This window comes from Heloderma suspectum, chromosome 5 (assembly GCF_057233095.1).
Source record: "Heloderma suspectum isolate Gila_16-S chromosome 5, 16-S_ref, whole genome shotgun sequence".
Classification (NCBI taxonomy): domain Eukaryota; kingdom Metazoa; phylum Chordata; class Lepidosauria; order Squamata; family Helodermatidae; genus Heloderma; species Heloderma suspectum.
In genome coordinates, this window is record NC_139462.1 from 122,412,849 (window position 1) to 122,434,187 (window position 21,339).

The 21,339-nt window shown below is 43.0% G+C and overlaps 1 protein-coding gene across 10 annotated transcripts in view; it reads right to left on the reverse strand.

Annotated features, from left to right (window-relative positions):
• HTT (huntingtin) overlaps positions 1-21,339 on the reverse strand; it is a 381,175-nt gene that overhangs the window by 177,218 nt on the left and 182,618 nt on the right. For all 10 annotated transcript variants that reach the window (XM_084859889.1, XM_084859888.1, XM_084859886.1 and 7 more), the window contains 6 exons: positions 20,288-20,366; positions 18,790-18,951; positions 18,147-18,202; positions 16,063-16,211; positions 11,391-11,527; positions 8,740-8,856 (listed from right to left, as the gene is read on the reverse strand). In XM_084859889.1, the coding sequence (XP_084716015.1) occupies positions 8,740-8,856; positions 11,391-11,527; positions 16,063-16,211; positions 18,147-18,202; positions 18,790-18,951; positions 20,288-20,366 (700 nt within the window). The remainder of the gene's footprint in view (positions 1-8,739; positions 8,857-11,390; positions 11,528-16,062; positions 16,212-18,146; positions 18,203-18,789; positions 18,952-20,287; positions 20,367-21,339) is intronic.

The following is a 21,339-nucleotide window of genomic DNA, read 5'->3' on the forward strand; positions in this document are numbered from 1 at the left end:
TCTTTTCGCTGTCAGATGTGATGAGTCTGAAAATCCCTCAACTGGAGGGTGAACCATTGAAACAGCAGACGGGAAGACTCTGAGGGAGGAGAGTTTGAGTCCTTTCTCAAAAAGGGATAGGAGGAACTGGAGGAACTGGGGGATCTGGTGCATAGAGCACTGTCTAGGATGGAAATTCTGCTGATGAGCAATTAACACAAAACAGTCCACTTCGTCAAGCAGGAGCGCTGCGTGGAAGGTTTACGTGCAGAGTCTAGTATTCTCTGCACCCCAGCCAGGACTGCAGGATTGTCCATCACCTGATTCTCCATGCTGTCATGCAGAGAGTCGACAGATCCAGGTGTTGAATCTTTCTTCCCTGGTGAGGAGAGACTGGGTCAATGGAAGCCATTGGTACCAACCTTGCGCCATATGCATTAGAGGAGCTAACCAAGGCTGACGTGGCCACCAGGGTGTTAGCAGTATGCAGTTGGTACCATCCGTCATGATCTTTGCCAGAAGTCTGGTTATTAATGGGAAAGGGGGAAAGACATAGAACAGAGGTCCTTTCTATTGAAAAACAAAGGCATCCCCATCAGGCTTGGATCTTGTCCCGCTCTGGTGCAGAAATTGTGGCAGATGGCATTATTCGCTGTAGCAAATAGGTTGACCTCTAGCATTCCCCATTGCCTGAAGAGATCGCTCAGAACTGACCTGTCCATCACCCATTCGTGGGAGGTCAACATTGTCTGGCTCTGCTGATTGGCACAAACTTTATCCACAATTGCTACGTCAATAGCCACTAAACCTAATCGACATGGCATGCACCAGTTGAAGATCTGGAGCTTGAGGGCCAAGAGTGAAAGCAACCTGGTATCCCCTTGTTTGTTGAGGTATGCAATCATGTGTTGTCTGATGTTATCTGGACCTGCCTGACTGTCAGGTCCAGTTCAAAAACAAAGTGTTTGGCCACTGCCCTTAGCTCTAGAAGGTTTATGTGGTGAGTGGCTTTGCTGGTGGACCACCTGCCATGCACTGTTAGAGTCTGGCAATGCTCTCCCTATCCCGAAAGAGACGCATCTGTAGCCAGCACCACAGACATGGATGGTTGAAGAAATGGCAGCCCCTGATCAAAGTTGGTTGGTGCTGACCACCACCACAGAGAGTCTTTGATATCGGGTAGGCACAAGGTGAGACTTTTCCACATTGATGTAAAGTCCTAGAGCTTTGAGGAAATCATAGGTCACCTCTATTGATTGTAGGAGCTGAGACCTCATTGACGCCACCAAGAGCCAGTCATTGATGTAAAGGTATTTACAAAGTTCTACACTCTGCAACCGGAGACAGGCATACACAACTGTCATGCACTTTGGAAATACCCTCAGAGCGGTGGTGAGGCTGAAGGGTAGAACTCTGAATTGGTAGGTGTCGGTACTGATGGCAAAGAACAGGTAGTGCTGATGAGACTGCTCTATGGCTACATGGAAGTAAGCATCTTTGAGGTCGATAGACGTGAACCAGTCTCCTTGAGAGAGGAGGGGGAGAATAGACGCCAGTGTAATCATGCAAGGATGGTGTTGAACTCAGTACGATTTCCTTTCTGGACTATGATCAGTACCCGTGAGTCTGTTGTGATGTCTCACCAGGCCGGATGATATCGTGACAAGCGTGTCCCAAAGACTGGAGGTTGTTGTTTGATTGGGAGAGAACAAGGCAGCAAGTCAAAGGCACTGTTTGCCCCTGCTATCAGGCTTCCTGCAATAATTGCAGAACCTGGGTTGTTGGATTTCCCTTGCCTGCTTGATTGTGACCATTGTTGCTGCTATTGACCCCACCTGGTGTTGTAGGGCTGATATTGAGGGGTCGACGACTGATAGCAAAGACAATGCCTATGTTGCTGCTGCTGCTGCTGTTGCTGCTGCTGTTGTGGAAGGAATCTCATTTGGCAGGCTGTGGTATGAGTTTTCTGTACTGTGACCAATGCTTCATCCATCTTGGCACTGAACTGTCCTTGGCCATCTAATGGTAGATCCTCTATTCTTGTTCTCGTGTCCTTGCAGAAGATCAGAGGATCTAAGCCAAGCATGGTGTCAGAAAGCTATTGAATTCACTAGCACTTTCAAGTTGCAATCTGTCTGGTGGTGAGATGTATTTATTTGTTGTCTTGATGGTTTCAACATTTCTGCTCTAAAGAGATGATACACCTCCTTTAAATCATCAGGCAAAAGGTTGAGAAGCTTACCCACCTTGTCTTACAATAGCAACTGGTAACCTGCCATTGCCGCTTGATAGTTAGAGAGCTTCAAACCCATTGAAGCAGAAGAATAAAATCTCCTGCCAAGCAGATCTAGCCTTCTTCCCTCTTTGTCAGTGGGAGAGGAATGTGTCTTTTTAGACATGCCTTGTGCAGCCTCAACCACCATGGAATTGGGTGCAGGATGCTTGAACAAGTATTCTGCACTGGTGTCTGTCAGAAATGGATCATCCTTCCCCATTTGCAATCAACACCACAAGGAGACAAAGCTTCAGGCTAATACTACTTTATTTTGCTAGAAACTAGCCACTTTACAAATGCAGTTTCCAGGAAACTCTCAGACTGCCTCAGGCCCCTAAACAACTAATCCGTGATCTCCAATCACGGAGACGAACCGGAGGGCAGTGAAGTTGCCAACAGTTTGGGTGTGAGCCTCATGGCCAGACTTGCTTTGCAGTGACGCACATCCCTTAGGGTGGCTCCCTCCTACGTTGGCTTCCAAGAGTGGCTGTCCTGGTGGAGCATCTGAGCCCTGCCCCTAACTTTTCCTGCTTTGCTTTACAACGTGCCCTAGTGTCTCTCAAGTCACGCCCCTCTTCCTCCTCCTCCTTAGAAACTTGAATTTGCATGGTGGAGGGAGGGGGCAGGGACTGAGCTTGGGCCATCCGTTTGTCAAGGTCTTCGGAGCAATCTCTCCCAGAGTCTTGGCTCACTAGGGAGGGTCCCTCCCCCGGTGTCATGCCCCCCTTGGACTCCTCCAAGGATGAAGGGGAATGGCAGGCTCCAGACCCAGGGGAAGAGACCAGAACAGAAGAAGCCCAAGCCCTCTCACCCCCTGTGGAGGTTCCAGGCCCAGCTGCAGTCTCCCCAAAGGATTCAGAGAGCGAAATGCCATGGACCCCACAGAGTGAAGGCAGCTGCACATATGGGAGCAGTGTAGGCGAGCCTCTGTCCGTTTAAGACAGAGAGGCTCCCAGAGGCAGGAGGACTGATTGGATGCAGATGCCTCAAGTTGTGGCCATTAAAAGGAGTTGGCAGGCTGGGGCTGTACTGCTGAAGAAGCAACGTAGTGTCACATGCTGGATCTTAACCTTGGACCTTGTGCACCACCATGCTTGTGTTCCCTAATGTGTTTTGGACCCCAGACGGGACAACGGGCTTCTCTTTGCCTCGACGCTTTGGACTCACTGCCCAGGTAAACATTCCTTGCTAAAAGCTGCATTTTCACTTCCCAGCCTTGGACAGGTTTACAACCCTGTTATCGGCCTGTGATTTATCACCGCCAGCTGTGGTCAGCTGGCAGGAGCAGACACCCAGCCTCTGATCTAGCTGCTCCAACTCTGATTAAGAATCGAAGCTGTCTTAAACATTCCTTCGCCCTCCCCCTTCGAAATCAACACACACCAACACACTACTTGTTCAAAAGAACAGGAGGAATACATACAGTCAGGGCCAGAAATATTGGAACAAGGATAACTGTTTTGGCAGTTGGCCTCTGCACACCACCACATAGAAGTTGAAAGGAAACACACCCAGATGGGAGCGAAGTCAGGACTTTCAGCTGTAATTCAAGGGGTCTGACAAAAGTGGGGCACTAACCATTCAGGAAGGACAGCCAGTGGCATACCTCCCCCCCATCGTTGGTGGCTCATAAGTAATGGAACGAATGGCTGACAAGCAGCTGCATGGCCAGGTGTGGCCTGTTTCCTGGGTACCCCATAACCAATCAAGCAGATGAAAGGCCTGGAGGTGGTTCTGAGTGTTACATTTGCATTTGGTAGCTGTTCACTGGAACTCCCAACATGAGGTCCAAAGAGGTGTCCATGCGAGTGAAGGAGGCCATCATTAGGCTGAGGAAAAAAAAATAAACCCATCAGAGAGATCGCAAAAACAGTGGGAGTGGCCAACACAACAGTTTGGAACATCCTGAAAAAGAAGGAATTAACTGGCAAGCTCAGCAGCAGCAAAAGGCCTGGAAGACCACGGAAGACAACTAAAGTGGATGACCACAGAATTCTGCTCAGGGTGAAGAGGAACTCTTTCACAACATCTAGCCAGGTCAAGAATGCTCTTGTGGAGGTAGGCATGTCATTGTCAACATCTACAGTCAAGAGACGGCTTTATGAAGGTAAATACAGAGGCTTCACAACAAGGTGCAAACCACTGGTAACACTCAAGAACAGACAGGCCAGATTAGCCTTTGCCAGCAAACACCTAAAAAAGCCTGCCCAGTTCTGGAATACGATTCTTTGGACTGATGAAACCAAGATTAACTTGTACCAGAATGATGGGAAGAGAAACGTATGGAGAAGGAAAAGAACAGCTCATGATCCAAAGCAAACCACATCATCTGTCAAACATGGTGGAGGCAGTGTTATGGCATGGGCATGTATGGCTGCCAATGAAACTGGGTCACTGGTGTTTATTGATGACCTGACTGCTGATCAAAGCAGCAGGATGAATTCTGAAGTGTATAGGGCTATACTTTCTGCTCAGATTCAGCTGAATGCTGCCAAACTGATAGGATGCCGCTTCATATTGCAGATGGATAATGACCCAAAACATACAGCAAAAGCTACCCAAGAGTTTCTCCAGGCAAAGAAGTGGGATGTTCTTCAATGGCCAAGTCAGTCACCTGATCTCAACCCAATAGAGCATGCTTTTCACTTACTGAAGACAAGACTGAAGGCTGAAAGACCCACAAACAAGCAGCAGCTGAAGGCAGCTGCAGTAAAGGCCTGGCAAAGCATCTCGAGGGAGGAAACTCAGCATTTGGTCATGTCCATGGGTTCCAGACTTCAGGCGGTCATTGACTGCAAAGGATTTTCATCCAGGTATTAAAGGCGATCCTTAAGTTTGAAATGATGTTGGTTTGTTCCATTACTTATGAGCCACCAACGATGGGTTGCGAGTGTATGCCACTGGCTGTCCTTCCTGAATGGTTAGTGCCCCACCTTTGTCAAACCCCTTGAATTACAGCTGAAAGTCCTGGCTTCGCTCCCATCTGAGTGTGTTTCCTTTCAACTTCAATGTTGTGGTGTACAGAGGCCAACTGCGAGAAGATTTATCCTTGTTCCAATATTTCTGGCCTTGACTGTATCTCTGCACAGAAATACAGGAGGATGAACTTGGTAGCCCCATCAAGAGCATCTGGGTTAAAATAAATGCAGCAACAAATAAAAGCAACATGGTGGTCGGAGTCTACTACCGGCCACCCAATCAAGGAGAAGACGAGGATGAAACTTTTGAAAAGCAAATTGCCAAGGTTTCAAGGAAGCATGATGTAGTAGTAATGGGGGACTTCAATTTCTCTGATAGTTGTTGGGAGACTGTCCCCAATCAGAGTGTGGGGACCTGCAGCACTTCCAGTACCAATGACAGTCTCTTCTAACAGATGCATAAGACCTGTGAGATGATGTTATGGAATACACCGACTCTGGCAATCGTGGATGTCTATCCCATTTGGGATCATAATAGTCCTGCTGCGGCCATGGTGGACAAGGTGGAGGCTGGAGATGTGATGGATCCCTGATCTCTCCTTCCGGTGTGAATGTTAGAAGGAGGGGCTCCTGTTGTGGGTCTGACACTGGTGGTATTGGTGATCCCTGGAGCGGCAGTGTGGGTACAGATGCTGGTACTGATAGTATTGGTATCACAGATTGTCGATCCCAAGATGTTGTTGGAATAGTGGCAAGAAGCTCGTCTTGGATCGCCATGCCTGGTTGTGGATCAGGCAGTGGCTGAACCCAAGGGGCCGAAGGAGCAGCATGCGGGTCTTTCACTCAGTCCTGAGTGACATCATGAGCCTTTTTGGAGCTTTTCTTCACTTCTAGTGTTCAGTTGACGAAAGGGTAGATTTTTTTAGAATGTTTTGCTTTCTTTGAAAGTCTTTTTGCGAGTGTTAATGCCAAAGACGGAGCCAGTGTTTTTTTTTTGGGGGGGGGGGTCTTGGGTCCCGGGTGAAGCATGGCGTTGCGGGGATTTAAATCCTGATGCTACAGGCTCTAAAACTGCTGGATGTGGTTGAACAACAGCCTCCACCATTTTCTTAGGGCCCTCAACAGACTCTAACGCTGTCTTCCAGCAATGTGGCTTTCAGCCGGTCAGAGCGATTTTTCCTTGCCTGTTTGGAGAAGGTGCTGCAGTGTTGACAAGTTTCCTTAACATGTCCTTCTCCCAGGCAAAACAGGCACAGATTGTATCCATCCTTGTGCGGTAGCTTTGCCCCACAATGGGTGCACTTTTTGAAAGGCACCTGGAGGGCCATTCACCCACGATCACGAAAGATGCAAAAAAGGAACAAAAGAAAAATGTAGAGATAGAAATAATGACAATAAGAGAAAAAGACAGAATAGAACTTCAGCTTTTTTTTGTTTTATCATTGTTGTCAAAAACAACAAACGGACAGAAGTTCCCACGAGGCACATGCAATGGTGGTCGAAAAAGAACTAAGGGAAGAGGCAGGAACCTGCTAAGGATATGTGCACTGGACTGGGTGGGGGGGAGGATTGCCATATAAAACTCCTCAGCTTTAGAAGTTTCCTGCATTGAGACTCTGTGCAGGTGCAGAGCCCATATGTGTGATGCACAATGAAGAACATATTGTGCCCTGTTGCAATGCAAAATATTTTGGGCTGGCTTGGTCTTGAAAGGGCAATTTAAGTTTACCCATTAAGTTTACAAAAGACCTGCTCCGGGTAGAGATGAAAACTGCTAGAACTGGTTTGTTGATATGAATCAAAACAGCTGCCTGAATTTTTAGACTCTCCTTGGGGGTGTGGCTATGGGGCTTGTCATGATGAATGCCTGCACTTCAAAATTTACCAGTAACCTAGTAACCTAGGCCAGTGCTGGGTAGAAGGTAGATCTCCAGATGTTGGGACTTCAACTCCCAGAACCCCTGCCAGCATAGTCAATGGTCAGGAATGCTGGGAGTTGAAGTCCCAAACATCTGGAGATCTACTTTCTGCTCACCCCTAATCTAGACCCATTCCACTCTGGCTTCAGGCCTAGTTCCAGAAAGTACACAGCTTTGGTTTCCCTGGTATATGACCTATACTGGGAACTAGATTGGGAGAGAGCATCGCTGTTGGTTTTGCTAGACCTCTAGAGGCTTTTGATACCATCAGTCACGGCATACTTCTGGATCATCTGCTGGGATAGGACTTTGAGAAACCATTTTATGATAGCTCCAAGCTTTCCCGTACTACTCCTCTTGGCTTGAGACAGCACTTGAGAGCAGCACTTCACTTTGCTGAAAGCCAGCCTCCCAATAATAATAAAAAAGTAATAAAAATACTTAGCTCTCTTGACTTCACTGATTGAAAGCCAGCCTCTGAAAGAGGAGGATGAAGGGGCCTCCTGTACTTCATAAGCAAGGGAATGGTTGAAATTACCCTTAGAGCCTTTGGTTGGCTGGGTAGAGATGGAGGGCTCTTAAATACAACTTCCTCAGCACCAGAGGGGTCAATGATCCTGCATCCTGTCTGATACCAATGGATATCTGAAAACCCTGATTGAAAAGGAAGCTTTTGGGAAGTAGACAAAGGAGTGGAAGGACTGATAATCTGAAGGTGTTCTTGTTACATACAGTTATTTCATCAGTTCAGAACCGCTGAGCCTCAGAGACAGAAGACAACTGTGTGGGAATACTAATTTTTCCTCTTGGCTTTGGAAAATAAACACTTTTTTAAAGGTGTTTTCTTAGGGTCTGTGATATGTAGTAAAAGCAATATAGTATAAGTATAGTTAAACAACAGTCAACAGCAATTTTTGGGTGGAGAGAGTAATTTCCCAAGCCCACCAGGAGGAACCCAGAGTTGAGGTAAACCTCCATCCTCAGATTCTTCTCAGGGTTAGTTTCATTTTCTATTTCAGTCTACCCTCAAAGACTTTTTGTGGTTACTTTTTTCTATTTCAGTCCTATGTCTGCCTGTTCCTAAACAAACAGCCCTCAATTTGGGTCTACAAAACTTAAACTCTGCCTTTTTAAAAAGGAACTAAACACTAAAGAGTCCACAAATAGCTCCTCTAGAAAGCAAAAGCAGTACTCACACATCCTACACATAAGACTGACACATTAATAGGCTGTTACCCGGCAGGGCTCAGCAGCACTCGAAGGCTGAGCATCTGCTGCATAGGCAGGGACCACCCCACCCTTCCTTTCCCTTGAGCCCTTTTAGTTCTGAAAAGGCATGGGTACGGGAGCCAAGAGTTAAGCACCTCTTTCCTGTTTAGGCTTCTGCCTTTTTCTTCTTTCATTCAGGCCTGCTTTAAGGAGGAGAGTCAGCAAACAACCTGCTTCCAAACACTATGGAGGCAGGAGAAAACTGGGAGGGGCCTCCTAGCCTAGCCCAGCCCCTCAGTTAGTCTTCTTCAATTAAAGAAGTGTTTGGATCACTGGATGGTGCCAAGTAGAGAACATATATAGCACATAAACACACACATATTATACACAAGGAGTGATATAAAATATATTAGTTGATAAATATAAATATTAATTTAACCTGCTGTTTTGCCAACATTGGGAGAACTATGTCTGCTATCTGTCGTGATAATCTTTTCCACTTGTCTTCATTCTCTCTGTGACACTGTTGCAATACTAGGATAAACATCTCCAGTACCTGAAGATAAACAAAATTATCAGAACACACAACATTCATTTGTATTATCAGAAAAAGTAGTTCCTCTAATGCTCATCTCCTGTTAGTTTTCCAGAGTTCCCCTTCCCTCCCCTCCCCTCCAAAATATGCAATATAACTTCCCTTGCATCATAATGCCGAGCATTTCCCTGCCAGCTGCAGCCAATGATAAGTATCAGGAGTGGGTAAACACATAACACTAGGGGACACTAGGGATGTTGGAGGAATCCATTTGGGGGGTGGAGGCTAAGTGAACTTTCACTGGCTTGCCCCCCCCAGACTCCAGTCCAACATCTGCCAGTTGGCCCAACTTGGTCTACAGGGAGTCAGGCCTGCTAGTAGTTTTTCTGCTGCTGTGCACACCCCTCCTGCTGATGCTGACACTGGCAAGGAGAGAGCAAGGGGTGTGGACTGGTGTTGGTAGGGGAGGAATCTCTCCGTCCCTGCTATCACTGCACTGTGCACACCCCGCGCACTCTCCTTGCCGATGCCAACTCCAGTAAGGAGAGCGCGGCAGGGTGTATGTGTGCGGCGGCGGTGGCAGGCCTTTTTCCCCTTTTGAGGAACTGCGGTGTCCTGCAAATTACGGGTGCAATTTGTAGAACACTGCAGTTCTGCAAAGAGCCGGATTTTCCCGCAACAGACATCCCTAGAGGACACAGATTATGAAACAGAAAGGGAGATCTCAGTACAGGGCTACCTTTTCAGCAGTAGTCCCATGTTTGTTTCTTATATGTATAGTTCCTAGGGGTGATCAGCTATATTAGATTAGGAATGAGCAACTATATTAGAAACCAAAAACTGTAATAAGCGACTCCTAGGTGGGGAGCAGATTACCCGTAAAGGGAATCATTTTGAAGAACTGCAAGAGTGAGGTCAAACCTCTTTGAGGAGTTTTGTTCTCTTACCTAATCTGTGTCACAATGTTGTAGTTTCGGTGCCAGGTTAACATTCAGTTTTTTATTTAATGACATGTGATGAATTAATTTTACTCTACTGGCTATATGTGAAGCATATGCTAATTACATAATTTTGTGAGGTTCTATTACATTGTTTTTAATGTTTAATTTCTTATGTCACTTTAGGAATGTTATGGGAGAAAGACAGGATAAAAACATTTAAAATAAACTACAATATAAAAACATATTAGAAATATACCAGCACTGGAGAACTGTCACAGAGAGCTAGGGGTGTAAGATGTTACATACAGAAATTGATTATAATATCAGTATCTGTGTGGTCCATCCTGGATTTATTTCTTAGTTTGCTACGACTGGTTGATCTTTGTTTCAACCAAACACTGAATATGCAATAGATAGGAAAAATTATACTTGTCCTGCCCTATACCCTAAAACAGGAAGCTATTCCTAAAACAGGTGATCAATTTCACAGTTAAATTTTCATAAGTATACCATACACAAACAACTTAAAAATATATAAACAAGTATTTTACGAAGTGCCTTGAGTCTGAAGTTAGCAAAAACTATGCTCCGTGAATTCCACGCTGACATTTCTAACAGAAGAGCAGAGGACCTCTGACTCAAATTACTGCATTTTGTTATGGATCCTCTGTAGCTACCTGCTTATTACGTCAGCTAGGGTAAGTATTAGAAGCTAGAACCAACGTTTTGCTCTGTTTATTTTGCTGACTACAATTTTATGTTTTGTATTTGTCATAAGCCTTTTTGATTAAGTAAACAGAAGTGTTTCTGATTAGGGTGTGGGTGTGTCTAATGTATCATATTTGAACTCATGTGTTTGGTCCTTTCAGGCACATTACTCAGAAAGTGTATGCTAGCCCTCTAGGGGAGCTGGGCACTTAGGAGACTGAAACCTGTCAGAATTGTAACCATTCACCCCAGTGATTTCTCTCCCCTGCTTCCCTCTTTTACTGTCTTTAACTCAATAGGTGACGGCAGCTATTAATTCACTGGGATATTTTAGGGTGAATTCAGTCTCAGTGGTACATCTGAAGCAAGCAGACCCTCACCTCATTTAGCTTATCTGGTGTTTCCTGGGGTATCAGATTAAGGAGACAGCGGGGGGTGGGGTGGGGTGCTCTCCCAGGGATATCACAAAATCCAAGACTAATGTACATATTATATAATGCAGCATTATTTCAAATCATGTATACATAAGTTGATCACCAGGGCACCTGTGAAAAGCTAAAACAACAACCCTCAACAACCACATGAGGTTTGGATAACCATGTCCAGTCAATTAATCTTTGTAAACTGCCCAGAGAGCTTTGGCTATTGGGCAGTATACAAATATAATAAATGAAATAAAATAAAATAAAATGGCATTACAGCTAAATCACAGCAACAAAGAATGCAGCCTTTAAAATTGTTCAAGTCTTTACATTGGGTTTGTGGTAAGCCACCTCAAAATTTTAGATGCAGGGTAAAAATGTTTTGAATAAAAACAAAAGCATTGAATTCAAGCCCTTCAAACTAAGCTAAGCTAAATAATAATGGACATACTATGCCGCCCACAAACAATTCTACACAACTTACCTGATGGTACTGGATAAGCCTCAGTAACATTGAGACGACCACTTCTTTTTGTGTTTCTAGTTCTTTACCAGCATCAGCTTTGTTTACTCCTCTTAATATAAAGAGATCATGAACGATGGGTTGCAGAGCTGGTATTGCTAGAGAAAACGTTCCATTTTAATTTAAGATTTATTTTGTAACTGCATGGTAATCCCCTCACCTAGAGATGCTCTGCTATCAAAGCATCTTTATTTAATGCAATACCTCTTTTGCTCCACCCCACCCCCACCCCCACCCCCACATTATAAAATAATTCAGGTCATCAACTAAAAATGAGATCCTCAATGACTCCAGGAGGGCATTCCATATCCTTTAGAAAAGCACCACCTCTTGGACAAGAAGCCAGGGTCAGACAACTTACAATACCTCCTCCAAGGGGAGAGGTATCCCTGCCCTTCCAGACTGAAAGAGCAAAAGAAACCTCTCATTCCATAACTGTAATAAACAACCCTAACAGAATTAGAAAAGCCAGCAAACATGCTAATCAGAACATGAGAGAAAAAAGAGGAAGGGGAAGGACACAACAGGAGGAACCTCCCAGAAGTCTGTACTTATTGCCCCTACACAGTGCAACAGTGACTTCATAAGAATATGGTTCTCTTGCAGCTTGAACAGTACCTGGAATCCCTTTTTTAATTTCCTCTGTATGCTCAAACAAAGTCAGACTGATCTATCTGTAGTTCTTTAAATGAAGAGAGGTCTTTGTACTTTAGTATATCAGTATGCTTCTGGAGAAAATCCCTACGTAGGTCAGGTTTTAACAGATCCAATTGTGATCTGAGATTCTATCCCAAAATAAGCTGGAACAGGTGTCTGGTTGGTTGACACATGCACAGCATTCCTATATGTCAACAGAAAGTGTGCAAATTTAATGGATAATGCACCTGGCTGCTCTTCTGCAGCTCTCAAAGCAGGTTTCATGTTTTGGATAGAGCGTTCTGCCAACCCGTTTGAGGCTGGGAGATACGGTGCAGATGTTGCGTGCTTAATGCTGATTTTGTATAATAAAGGTCTGGAACTCTGCTGATACAAACTATAGGTCACTTGTACATGCAACCCTGTTCAATCTAAAAATCTTCTGAGAATAAGCATGGTGCTTCTGGAAATTGTAGATGATGGTATATGGAAATTCAGAATATCCATACACCACTACTGGAAAATTTGTACTGAAGAATGGGGTCAACAGAGTAAGGTGAATGCATTCCCAGGAACTTGCTAATCAATTCCACTGATGAAATGGTCCTCATCTAAGTATATTTTATACCCATTGTCACCCACAGCAGTTGTTGGCTAATTGTTAAATCTGCCTATCTATACTGCCCACCATACATCCCTGGACAATGTCTTCATCATGACAATGCCCAAGTGTCCTACACGAAGTTCTCCCAAAATTCTGGCCTGCAGCTTTTTCATTCCATTTCTATACTGCTCAATAGCCAAAGCTCTCTGGGTGGTTCACAAAAATTACAACCCACAAATAAAACATAATAAAAACATAATGTAAAATATTTAACATACAAAATTTTAAAACAATTTAAAGCAACAAAAAACAGTTACAATAAGTTACCAGGACCTGAGAAAACAACTGACATGAATGCCCCATCATATGCTGTCAAATGCCTGGGAGTGGAGGAAAGTCTTAACCTAGTACTGATAAGATGCCAGGCAGTGCTGGTGCCAGGCATATCAAATTGGGGAGAGCCTTCCACATTCGGGAGGGGGGTCCACCAAGAAGGCCTTCTCCCTTGTTGCCTCCCTCTGAGCCTGCCTCAGAAGAGGCACTTGGAGGAGGGCCTCACATGTTGATTATAGCGTCTAGGTAGGTTCATATCTGGAGAGGTGCTCCATCAGGTAGTGTGGTACCAGAATTTTCTGGTAAACTCTTTGTGAGGAGTAACAGATACAGCTGAGTTTGTGTCTAGCTCCAGTATGAGCATCTTCCCCTCTACTATCAATGTCACCCATATGGGTACTTCATCTCCATCTGATACACAATTAACTTCTACACAAACAATATTTAATGTAGCTAAGTCTTACTTGATACTCTCTGCATCTGCATCTACTGCATGTACTTTATCGTGCCCTTTTAGCTTTTTCTATCATAAAATCATAGAATAGTAGGGTTGGAAGGGGCCTATAAGACCATCACGTCCAACCCCCTGCTCAATGCAGGAATCCAAGTCAGAGCATCCCTGACAGATGGCTGTCCAGCCTCATTTTGAATGCCTCCAGTGTGTGAGAGCCCACTACCTCCCTAGGGAATTGGTTCCATTGTCATATTGCTCTAACAGTCGGGAAGTTTCTCCCGATGTTCAGCTGGAATCTGGCTTCCTGTAATTTGAGCCCATTATTCCGTGTATGCTTCTATTAATGCAGCCCAAAATTGCATTTGTCTTTTTTGCAGCCACATCACATTGTTGGCTCATATTCAGCTTGTGATCTACAACAATTCCAAGACATTTCTCACTTGCAGTATCGTTGAGCCAAGTACCAGCTCTGCATTTGGTTTCTTTCCAAATCACCTTTGATTACATTCTGTGTCATAGACCTACACATTATTTGTATGTGTCCCCTTTTTTCCACCCGGCCAGCAAGCCATATTTTGGAGATAGCAGTCCATTGTCTTATGCCTGTCCTGCCACAGGGACATTTTTTTCTGTTGACTCTTTCTTGTTTCTTTTATTACAACTATAATGTAACTCATAGTGTAATGCAGTTTCCATGTATGCAGCAATTTCCATGACTCTATTAAGAATGGGAGATGACTTTTACCTGAGAACACAGACCAGCTGGCCCCTCAGAGCCATTTGTTAGATGTTCCCAAAATTGCAGTGTTCCCTCAGCCTTTGGTGTGCAGCTCCATTAGCCTTAACAGTTTCCCCTTCCTGCCAATTACACTTGTGAAATCTAAGTCTCTCTTGCAATCTCCAAACGATTATGTGAACAAATGTTCTTGCAGCCGAGCCATAATTTCAGCAAAGGATTTGGAGCACTGTTTCTCTGGGTATATCAAGCTACGAAGCAAGCTGTATGTCTGATGACCCCACCCCCCGCAATAGTTCAGCTTGTAAATATGTGAGCCAATGTCCATATCTCTTTCTCAGGAGAAGATGATGGGCTTTGAGGATCAGAGGGAGTTGCCCCACAAACTGGGTGAGGCTCATTCTCCAGGACAGGTAGTGTGGGACCAACCACCAGCCCCAAGATAGATGAAGTAACTGCTGGACTGCCAGTCAGACCCACCTTCTGGTAGAGATCTGCTCCTGAAAGAGAAGTAGAACTCTGCAGAGGTCTCACATGGAAACATGCACTTTCAACTAGATCTGTACAAGAAATCTTCATGTCCAAAAGCTGCATCAAGGCCTACCTTGTTGTCCAAGGGTACCACAAAGGATATGGAATGCCTTCTGTGAGTCAAAGGAAAACTACATAGTTTCTGAAGATATGCAAATCTTCAGAAAATCTATATACTAATTAGCTTCTAATATAGGGGCAGTAAACTTAGCACACACACCTGTGTGTGATGGAAACCATCTACAGAGAAAGATAAATTCGGCCAACTATAGCAAACATTCTGCCTACATGTGATAAACAATGTATGGGGGAAATCTAGAGAACTACAGAAGAGGAAGGCAAGCAGGGAGGCAGGCAAATGACACCTCAGAGCCTGCTCCAGATGGACTGCCCCTGCCCCCTCAATAGGGCCATCTGTCATTGATGGCCCATGGGAAAAATCCTGATAACTTTTTTAAACAGTTAGTGTTTACTGTGATTTTATTTATTATTGCTGATATTACTTGTAAGCTGCCTTGGAAGGATTTGTACCCTGGAAGGCAGGATATAAGTAACAGTAATAAATAATACTGTTTACATTAAACATTTGTATATTGTTACATTGACAGGTAAGTAAGGGTCAATGCAAGCAACATTGGCTGTTCCACAAACTGACTAATGTTCTTACCTACTTCTCTTAAGCTTCCATCAAAAGGGATAAACGTTTGTTAGTGATAAGGAAACAGGTTCACTACGGAACCAGATTAGGATTATCTAAGCCAGCCTTTCCCAACCTGATGCCCTCCAGATCTTTGGACCAGCTCAACCAACATGGCAAACAGTCAGGAATACTGGGAGTTTCAAAGCATCTAGAGAAGGCTGATCTAAGCTCTTGTTAATAAAGAATGACCAAACACCAGGAAGATAAACACTTGGATGGCAAAAAAACAAACAAACCCTAGCTCACAGAGTTTCAGTATACATATTCTTCTCCTTAATGTAATACAGTTCCTTAAACATGCAAATAACTGGTAGTCAACAGTTCTTGCAGAAGGCCTCTCATTAAGAGGAGAAAAAGCCAGGATGTAACTAGAAGTGGAACAGCAATGCTAATAATTGTGGGGTTTCTTGAAAGACTTTGCTGTTCTCCACAAAGGTTCCTACCAGACTGACTCCCTTAGGAAAATGGTCCAGATTTTGTCCCAGAGAATATCAAATGCAATGAAAACATTTTACATATGTAATTACTTTAGAGAAAATATATCAGCTACTTAAAAAGAGTTTTTAGGTCAAATTAAGTTTCAAAGCCCCTACAGTTTTTTAGCACTTGGCAGTTTTACTACTTTTACTCTTTAGTTACCATGTGTAACAGCTTTCCTTCCACTTGCCATTATCCCATCACAGAGTTGAATAATTTTAGGAATTCCAATTATCTGTTTGGAGTGGTAGCGCTCATAAGATAATAATACCAGGAAGAAAAATACACTAGGAATAATCGCTTCTGATTCCCTGGGAGGAAAAAAAAGAAGAGAAACATTGGACTTACCAAGATAGTCATCATAGTATTCTTTCTGATAATGAAGGATAATAACCTGTAATGACAGGTATTTCCTCCCATACACTGAACTTCCAGGAGCTTCTGGAAATTCCCTTGGGAGAAGAGGAGCCCTCTCAGTTTGGGAGACTCCAATAGCTGAGAATTAAATTGAACTACTCTATGCCTTAAAAAGTGTCCTGCACATGCATACACAACCTATATAATCTTAAACTTGAGTAATTCCAAATTAAAAACTTAAATATCCCTGAATGAGAACCAGGGCAGAGGATCACCCACAGGTTCTGATTATTTTAACTACAAAGGACCTCCCAAGCTTCCCAAGTACTTTTTATACTGACTTTTATCAACCTCTAATCTAGTTTTTCCTACTAAATTTGTAAATGAAATGAATATTTAATAGTGTTATTAATGCCTAATCTTTTTTTGTAATAAAACAATTCACAGATCAAATCAAGAAGCAAACATGAACTAATTAGTATCAAATAAACTGCATTTCTTCATATTATCAAAGCCCTACAATTAAGTAACTCCTAAGTTTAATTTTGCAATGCATCTCTGTAAGATTTAGAATCAGAAAAATAAGACAACCACAACACATTTAACTTTGGTTTCCACAGGCAGTAAAAGTACATCAAACAGAACAAAATGCTAGGAATTCTACTTGTTTATAAAATTCCAACAAAACAGCACTGAAGCTGGAGGTTCAAGATACTTAAATAACACAAGAGTCAAATATAGCATTTTACAGCAATTATGTCATCAATAGTGCATATAATTATCCATATACTTGTGCTATGGTCAAAAAGCTACCAGACAAAAACTACTTATTTTCTTCTGTACTATTGTTTTGTTTGAGAAGCAGCAAGACTCCCTCGCCACCCCCACCCTCAGTCTTAGTTCATTGGACATACAAGGCACTAATTCATAAGGGTATACATAATACATACATATATACATAATGGGTTGCATCCGATGTTAGCCCTGCTTAGAGCAGACCCATTGAAATGAATGGGTCTTAAGTTAGACTAACATTGGATACAAGTCAAGACACGAGTACTCTGAAGTTTCCAGAGGCAAGAATACATATCACAGAACAAAGGTCATTATAGCACAAATGCTCTCTAGAGTATTCTGCTTGTCTAACTGGCTTCATTAAAAAAAATTAACTCAATGGAAAAGTTTCCGGGTGTTCAAACGAGGAGGATCTCTCCTAGAATGACAAAAGGAGTGTCTCACAGACACAGCTATTTTAACCAGACAAAATGTCACCCATATATTTAATGGGACAAGTTTTTATGAGACCTGTGCCAAATTTTTACCTGCAAAAATTTGGGGAGCAAAGGCAAGATTTTCAGGGGAGGCTCCAGAATGCCACTGGGGGTGAGGGAAACAACACACCTTTCTTTAAAAAAATTTAGTGGCTTTTCACAGCCATTATTTTTGCTGTTCTGTTGCTGCAATATTCTTCTCCTTCACTGTGTGATCTCAGCCCAGCAGGGATCACATTGTGATTGTGACAGCAAAACAATGCTACTCACACAGACTGACTACATGGCAACATCAACAGTAGCAAATGAAGCTGCGCTGCCTTCACTTGGATGGGGAGGAGAAACTGAGCCAACGCTCCCTGTCTAGCCATGTCATGATGCAACTGCTAGACTGTAACATGACAAGAAGAGTTGACCTAGTTGTCTCGACAATGGGGATGCAGTTCCCCTACTGCAGCAAACACATCATATTTTCAAGCCTCCCCCACCAACTGCTGAAGTGGGGGGGGGGGACGACGACGACAATTTTCGGAGGCATGAACATATTCACAAAATTGGCCTGTTACGGCTCAGACCAAGTTTTTATGCAATTCACAGAAACTGTATTTGGATTTGTACCTGAACTGTCCCACTTCAATGTATTCAAACTGTTTTAGAACAAATCCAATGAACACCTACAAGCAAAATAAATATCCACATTAAATTATGCAAAAAAATGTTGAATAAACGGTCAAAATACTTAATGCACATTATAATAAAACACAACAAAATGAAATGTGATGAGGCCATTAAATATCACTAACTATACATGTCTCTTATTCCACATAGCCAGTATCACTTTAAAAACAACAACACCCTCCCCATTTTTACAAGAAAATGAGCAATGCTTGTAGTAAGCAGGATTCCAATTGCAAACTGTGTTTCAAAACTTACCATAAAAGTCCTTCTTTGTACAAGTACAAAGGCCAGTCTCTGGTGTAGCATGTCCTCCTGGTAGGAAGACAGGATCTATCTCTGACCTCCCAGGTTTGGTTTTTTTTGGAGTGTGGGGGAGCTCCTTGCTTTCCCAGTCCAGAATTGGCAGAGCAACAATTATATAATTTGATTTTTTCCTCAGTATTTCTCACACAGATAGTACTTGTTTTATCCAGTGAAATAATGTCACCTTTACTGTTCATGATCACACTTCATAACCATTTAAATAAAGACATATGGTACTCTTTTGTAATCAACACCATATTAGGAAAACTGAAGGACTCACTTGATCAGAGTCTAGAAGGCAGTAGTTAACCCGTAGCTGAACCAGTTGTGCAAGAAGATCCAAAACTTGCCTCTGCAGCTGTACAGATGTTGTTGTGGTATACTGCTTTAAGGCTTTGATGACAAGGGGCTCAAACAAACGAATGTGATTATGAATAATATTCTATGAAAAAGGGGAAATGCAGCAACAAAATAGGATTCCAATTTGAAAGCAAGATATTTAATTGTCTATATAAAACTAGCATAACTCCCCTGGACCCCACTCCACCCAGTCATTATTATGGACATAATTTTTCATCATTCTGAACCTTTAAATCAACATCTGGTCTGTGGAGAGCTACAAAAGGGTCTACTAAGGAGTCAGAGCTTAGATGCAGTGCAGAGGACTAATTCCTTTTGTAATGAAACTATATTAGTTATTTGGGTAGACTAAAAATGCTGGGTCAAGAATGTGTATATTAAATGTGGTGGGGATGGCTAAACAGATCATTCATTAATAGAATAGGTAAAATGTTACCTGTGGACACTTGTATTATTATTTATTTATTACATTTATATCCCACCTTTTTTCCTCCTTAAGGAATCCAAGGCGGCGTACATAGTCCATTTTATCCTCACAACAACCACCCTGTGAGGTGGGTTGGGCTGAGAGTCTGTGACTGGCCCAAAGTCATCCAGTGAGCTTCCATGGCCTAGTGGGGACTAGAACCAGGATCTCCTGACTCCCAGTCCAACACTCTAGCTGCTACACCACACTGGCTTGTAGAAAGGACATGGCACCCATTGGTAAAATAAGTTAATCCTGGAATGAGGGGGATTTTCTTGGGTGAGAGGGAAAGCTCAGTGGTGATACACGGGTGTGCCATGGCAAGGGAGTTGCAAAACTAACAGCAGGGTGTGTCAGAGTAGGTATGGGCTTGTGATAGAATTTTGGGGTGCTAATGGAGTTTGTTATAGCTATGATGATGATGATGGAGATATACCTTGGGGGGGTTGGGTTCAAAAGTTTTAAAAGGTTGTAGGCCAAACTAGAGTGGATAGCAGCAAACCTGTTTCTTTGCATGTAGCCCCCCGCCCCCCTAATCTCATATAATACAGGGATTGGAGTGGGCCACAGGTGAGGAATGCAAAAGCCTCTCAAGCTCCACTTTTCAGCCAATTGAGTTCTATTAATGGAAGTGAGTCCAGCTGGGAGAAAAGTATCCAGAGGCTGAGGGGACATAAACCACAGGAAGCGGAAGGTTTATGCCCCCTCATTCCCTATGTTTATAACTGGGGCAGACATACATTTAAAGAGCTAGTTCAGCTGCTGTCACATTTAGTCCAGCCTTTACAACTGCATTTCTAGGTGGGTTTTTTTTTACCCGCAACATACCTTGTGCCTTTAGGGTAAAGCAGGATAACACTCCAGATAAATGTTCAAAAAGGTTTTTTTTTCTTTACCATATTTAAATAAAATATAGCAAGCAGCAATTTAAGAAATTTATTTTTCCTTGTACCTTGTCAGCACGATGCTTCACTGCACTTGTCATGCCAGTTTTCATTTGTGTGGAAACCTTTTGCAGTATATCAAACCACCTATAAAAACAAATATTAATACTCATTATTAGTGTTCCTTTATTTTACATTATCTGTACTGCAGCACAGACTAGTGGAAACTGATCAGTCTAATTTCAAGAGGGCCTGTGTTTAGGGTAAAGTGGCTTTTATTACAATACAGGAGGAGTGCTGCAAGTGTATTAAATATAAATAGGTAATGAAACAAATAGTGGAAGACTGCCTGATTAAAGCCTTAATCAAGACTTATTAAAGCCTGCTTTAATCGTGGATATTATAAAGCAGACAGTGTTACAGCACATTATGTAAACTTACAATTAAACAATCAAAGAACCTGCTCTTCTTTCAGTCCTCTTTCTTTTCCTTCCATAGCTGACCATAGTATGTTTATATTAGGGCTGCAGCATTAATTGATCAACTTGACCAATTAAATAATGTTGATCAATTATATATAATCAATTATAGTTTTGTCCCCAATAAATTGTCAACCCCCACACATACCCAAACATAAACAAGATTTGCAGCATCTCTCTCTCTCTCTCTCTCTCTCTCATATAACAAAAGCCCTGCTGAGTCAGACCAAAGGCCTATCTACTCTAGCATTCTATTCATGCAGTGGTCAACCAGATACCTAAGGGAAGCCCACAGTAGGACATCAGTGTACTAGCATCCTCCCACACATGTTACCTAGCAATTCATATACAGAGGCATAATGTCTCCAATAAAGGAGGTAAATTAGCTATCATAACTAGTAGCCATTGATAGCCTTATCCTCCTTGGGGACTATCTAAAGCCATCCAAGTTGGTGGCCAGCACTACATGTTGTGGTAGTGAATTCTTTTGCTTAACTATGCATTGTGTGAAGAAGTTCTTCCTTTATTTGTCCAGAATGTCCCACCATTCAGCTTCATGGAATGACCCCAAGTTCTAGTCTTACTATCCACTTTCTCCACCCCATGCATAATTTTGTACACCTCTATCATGTCTCCCAGTA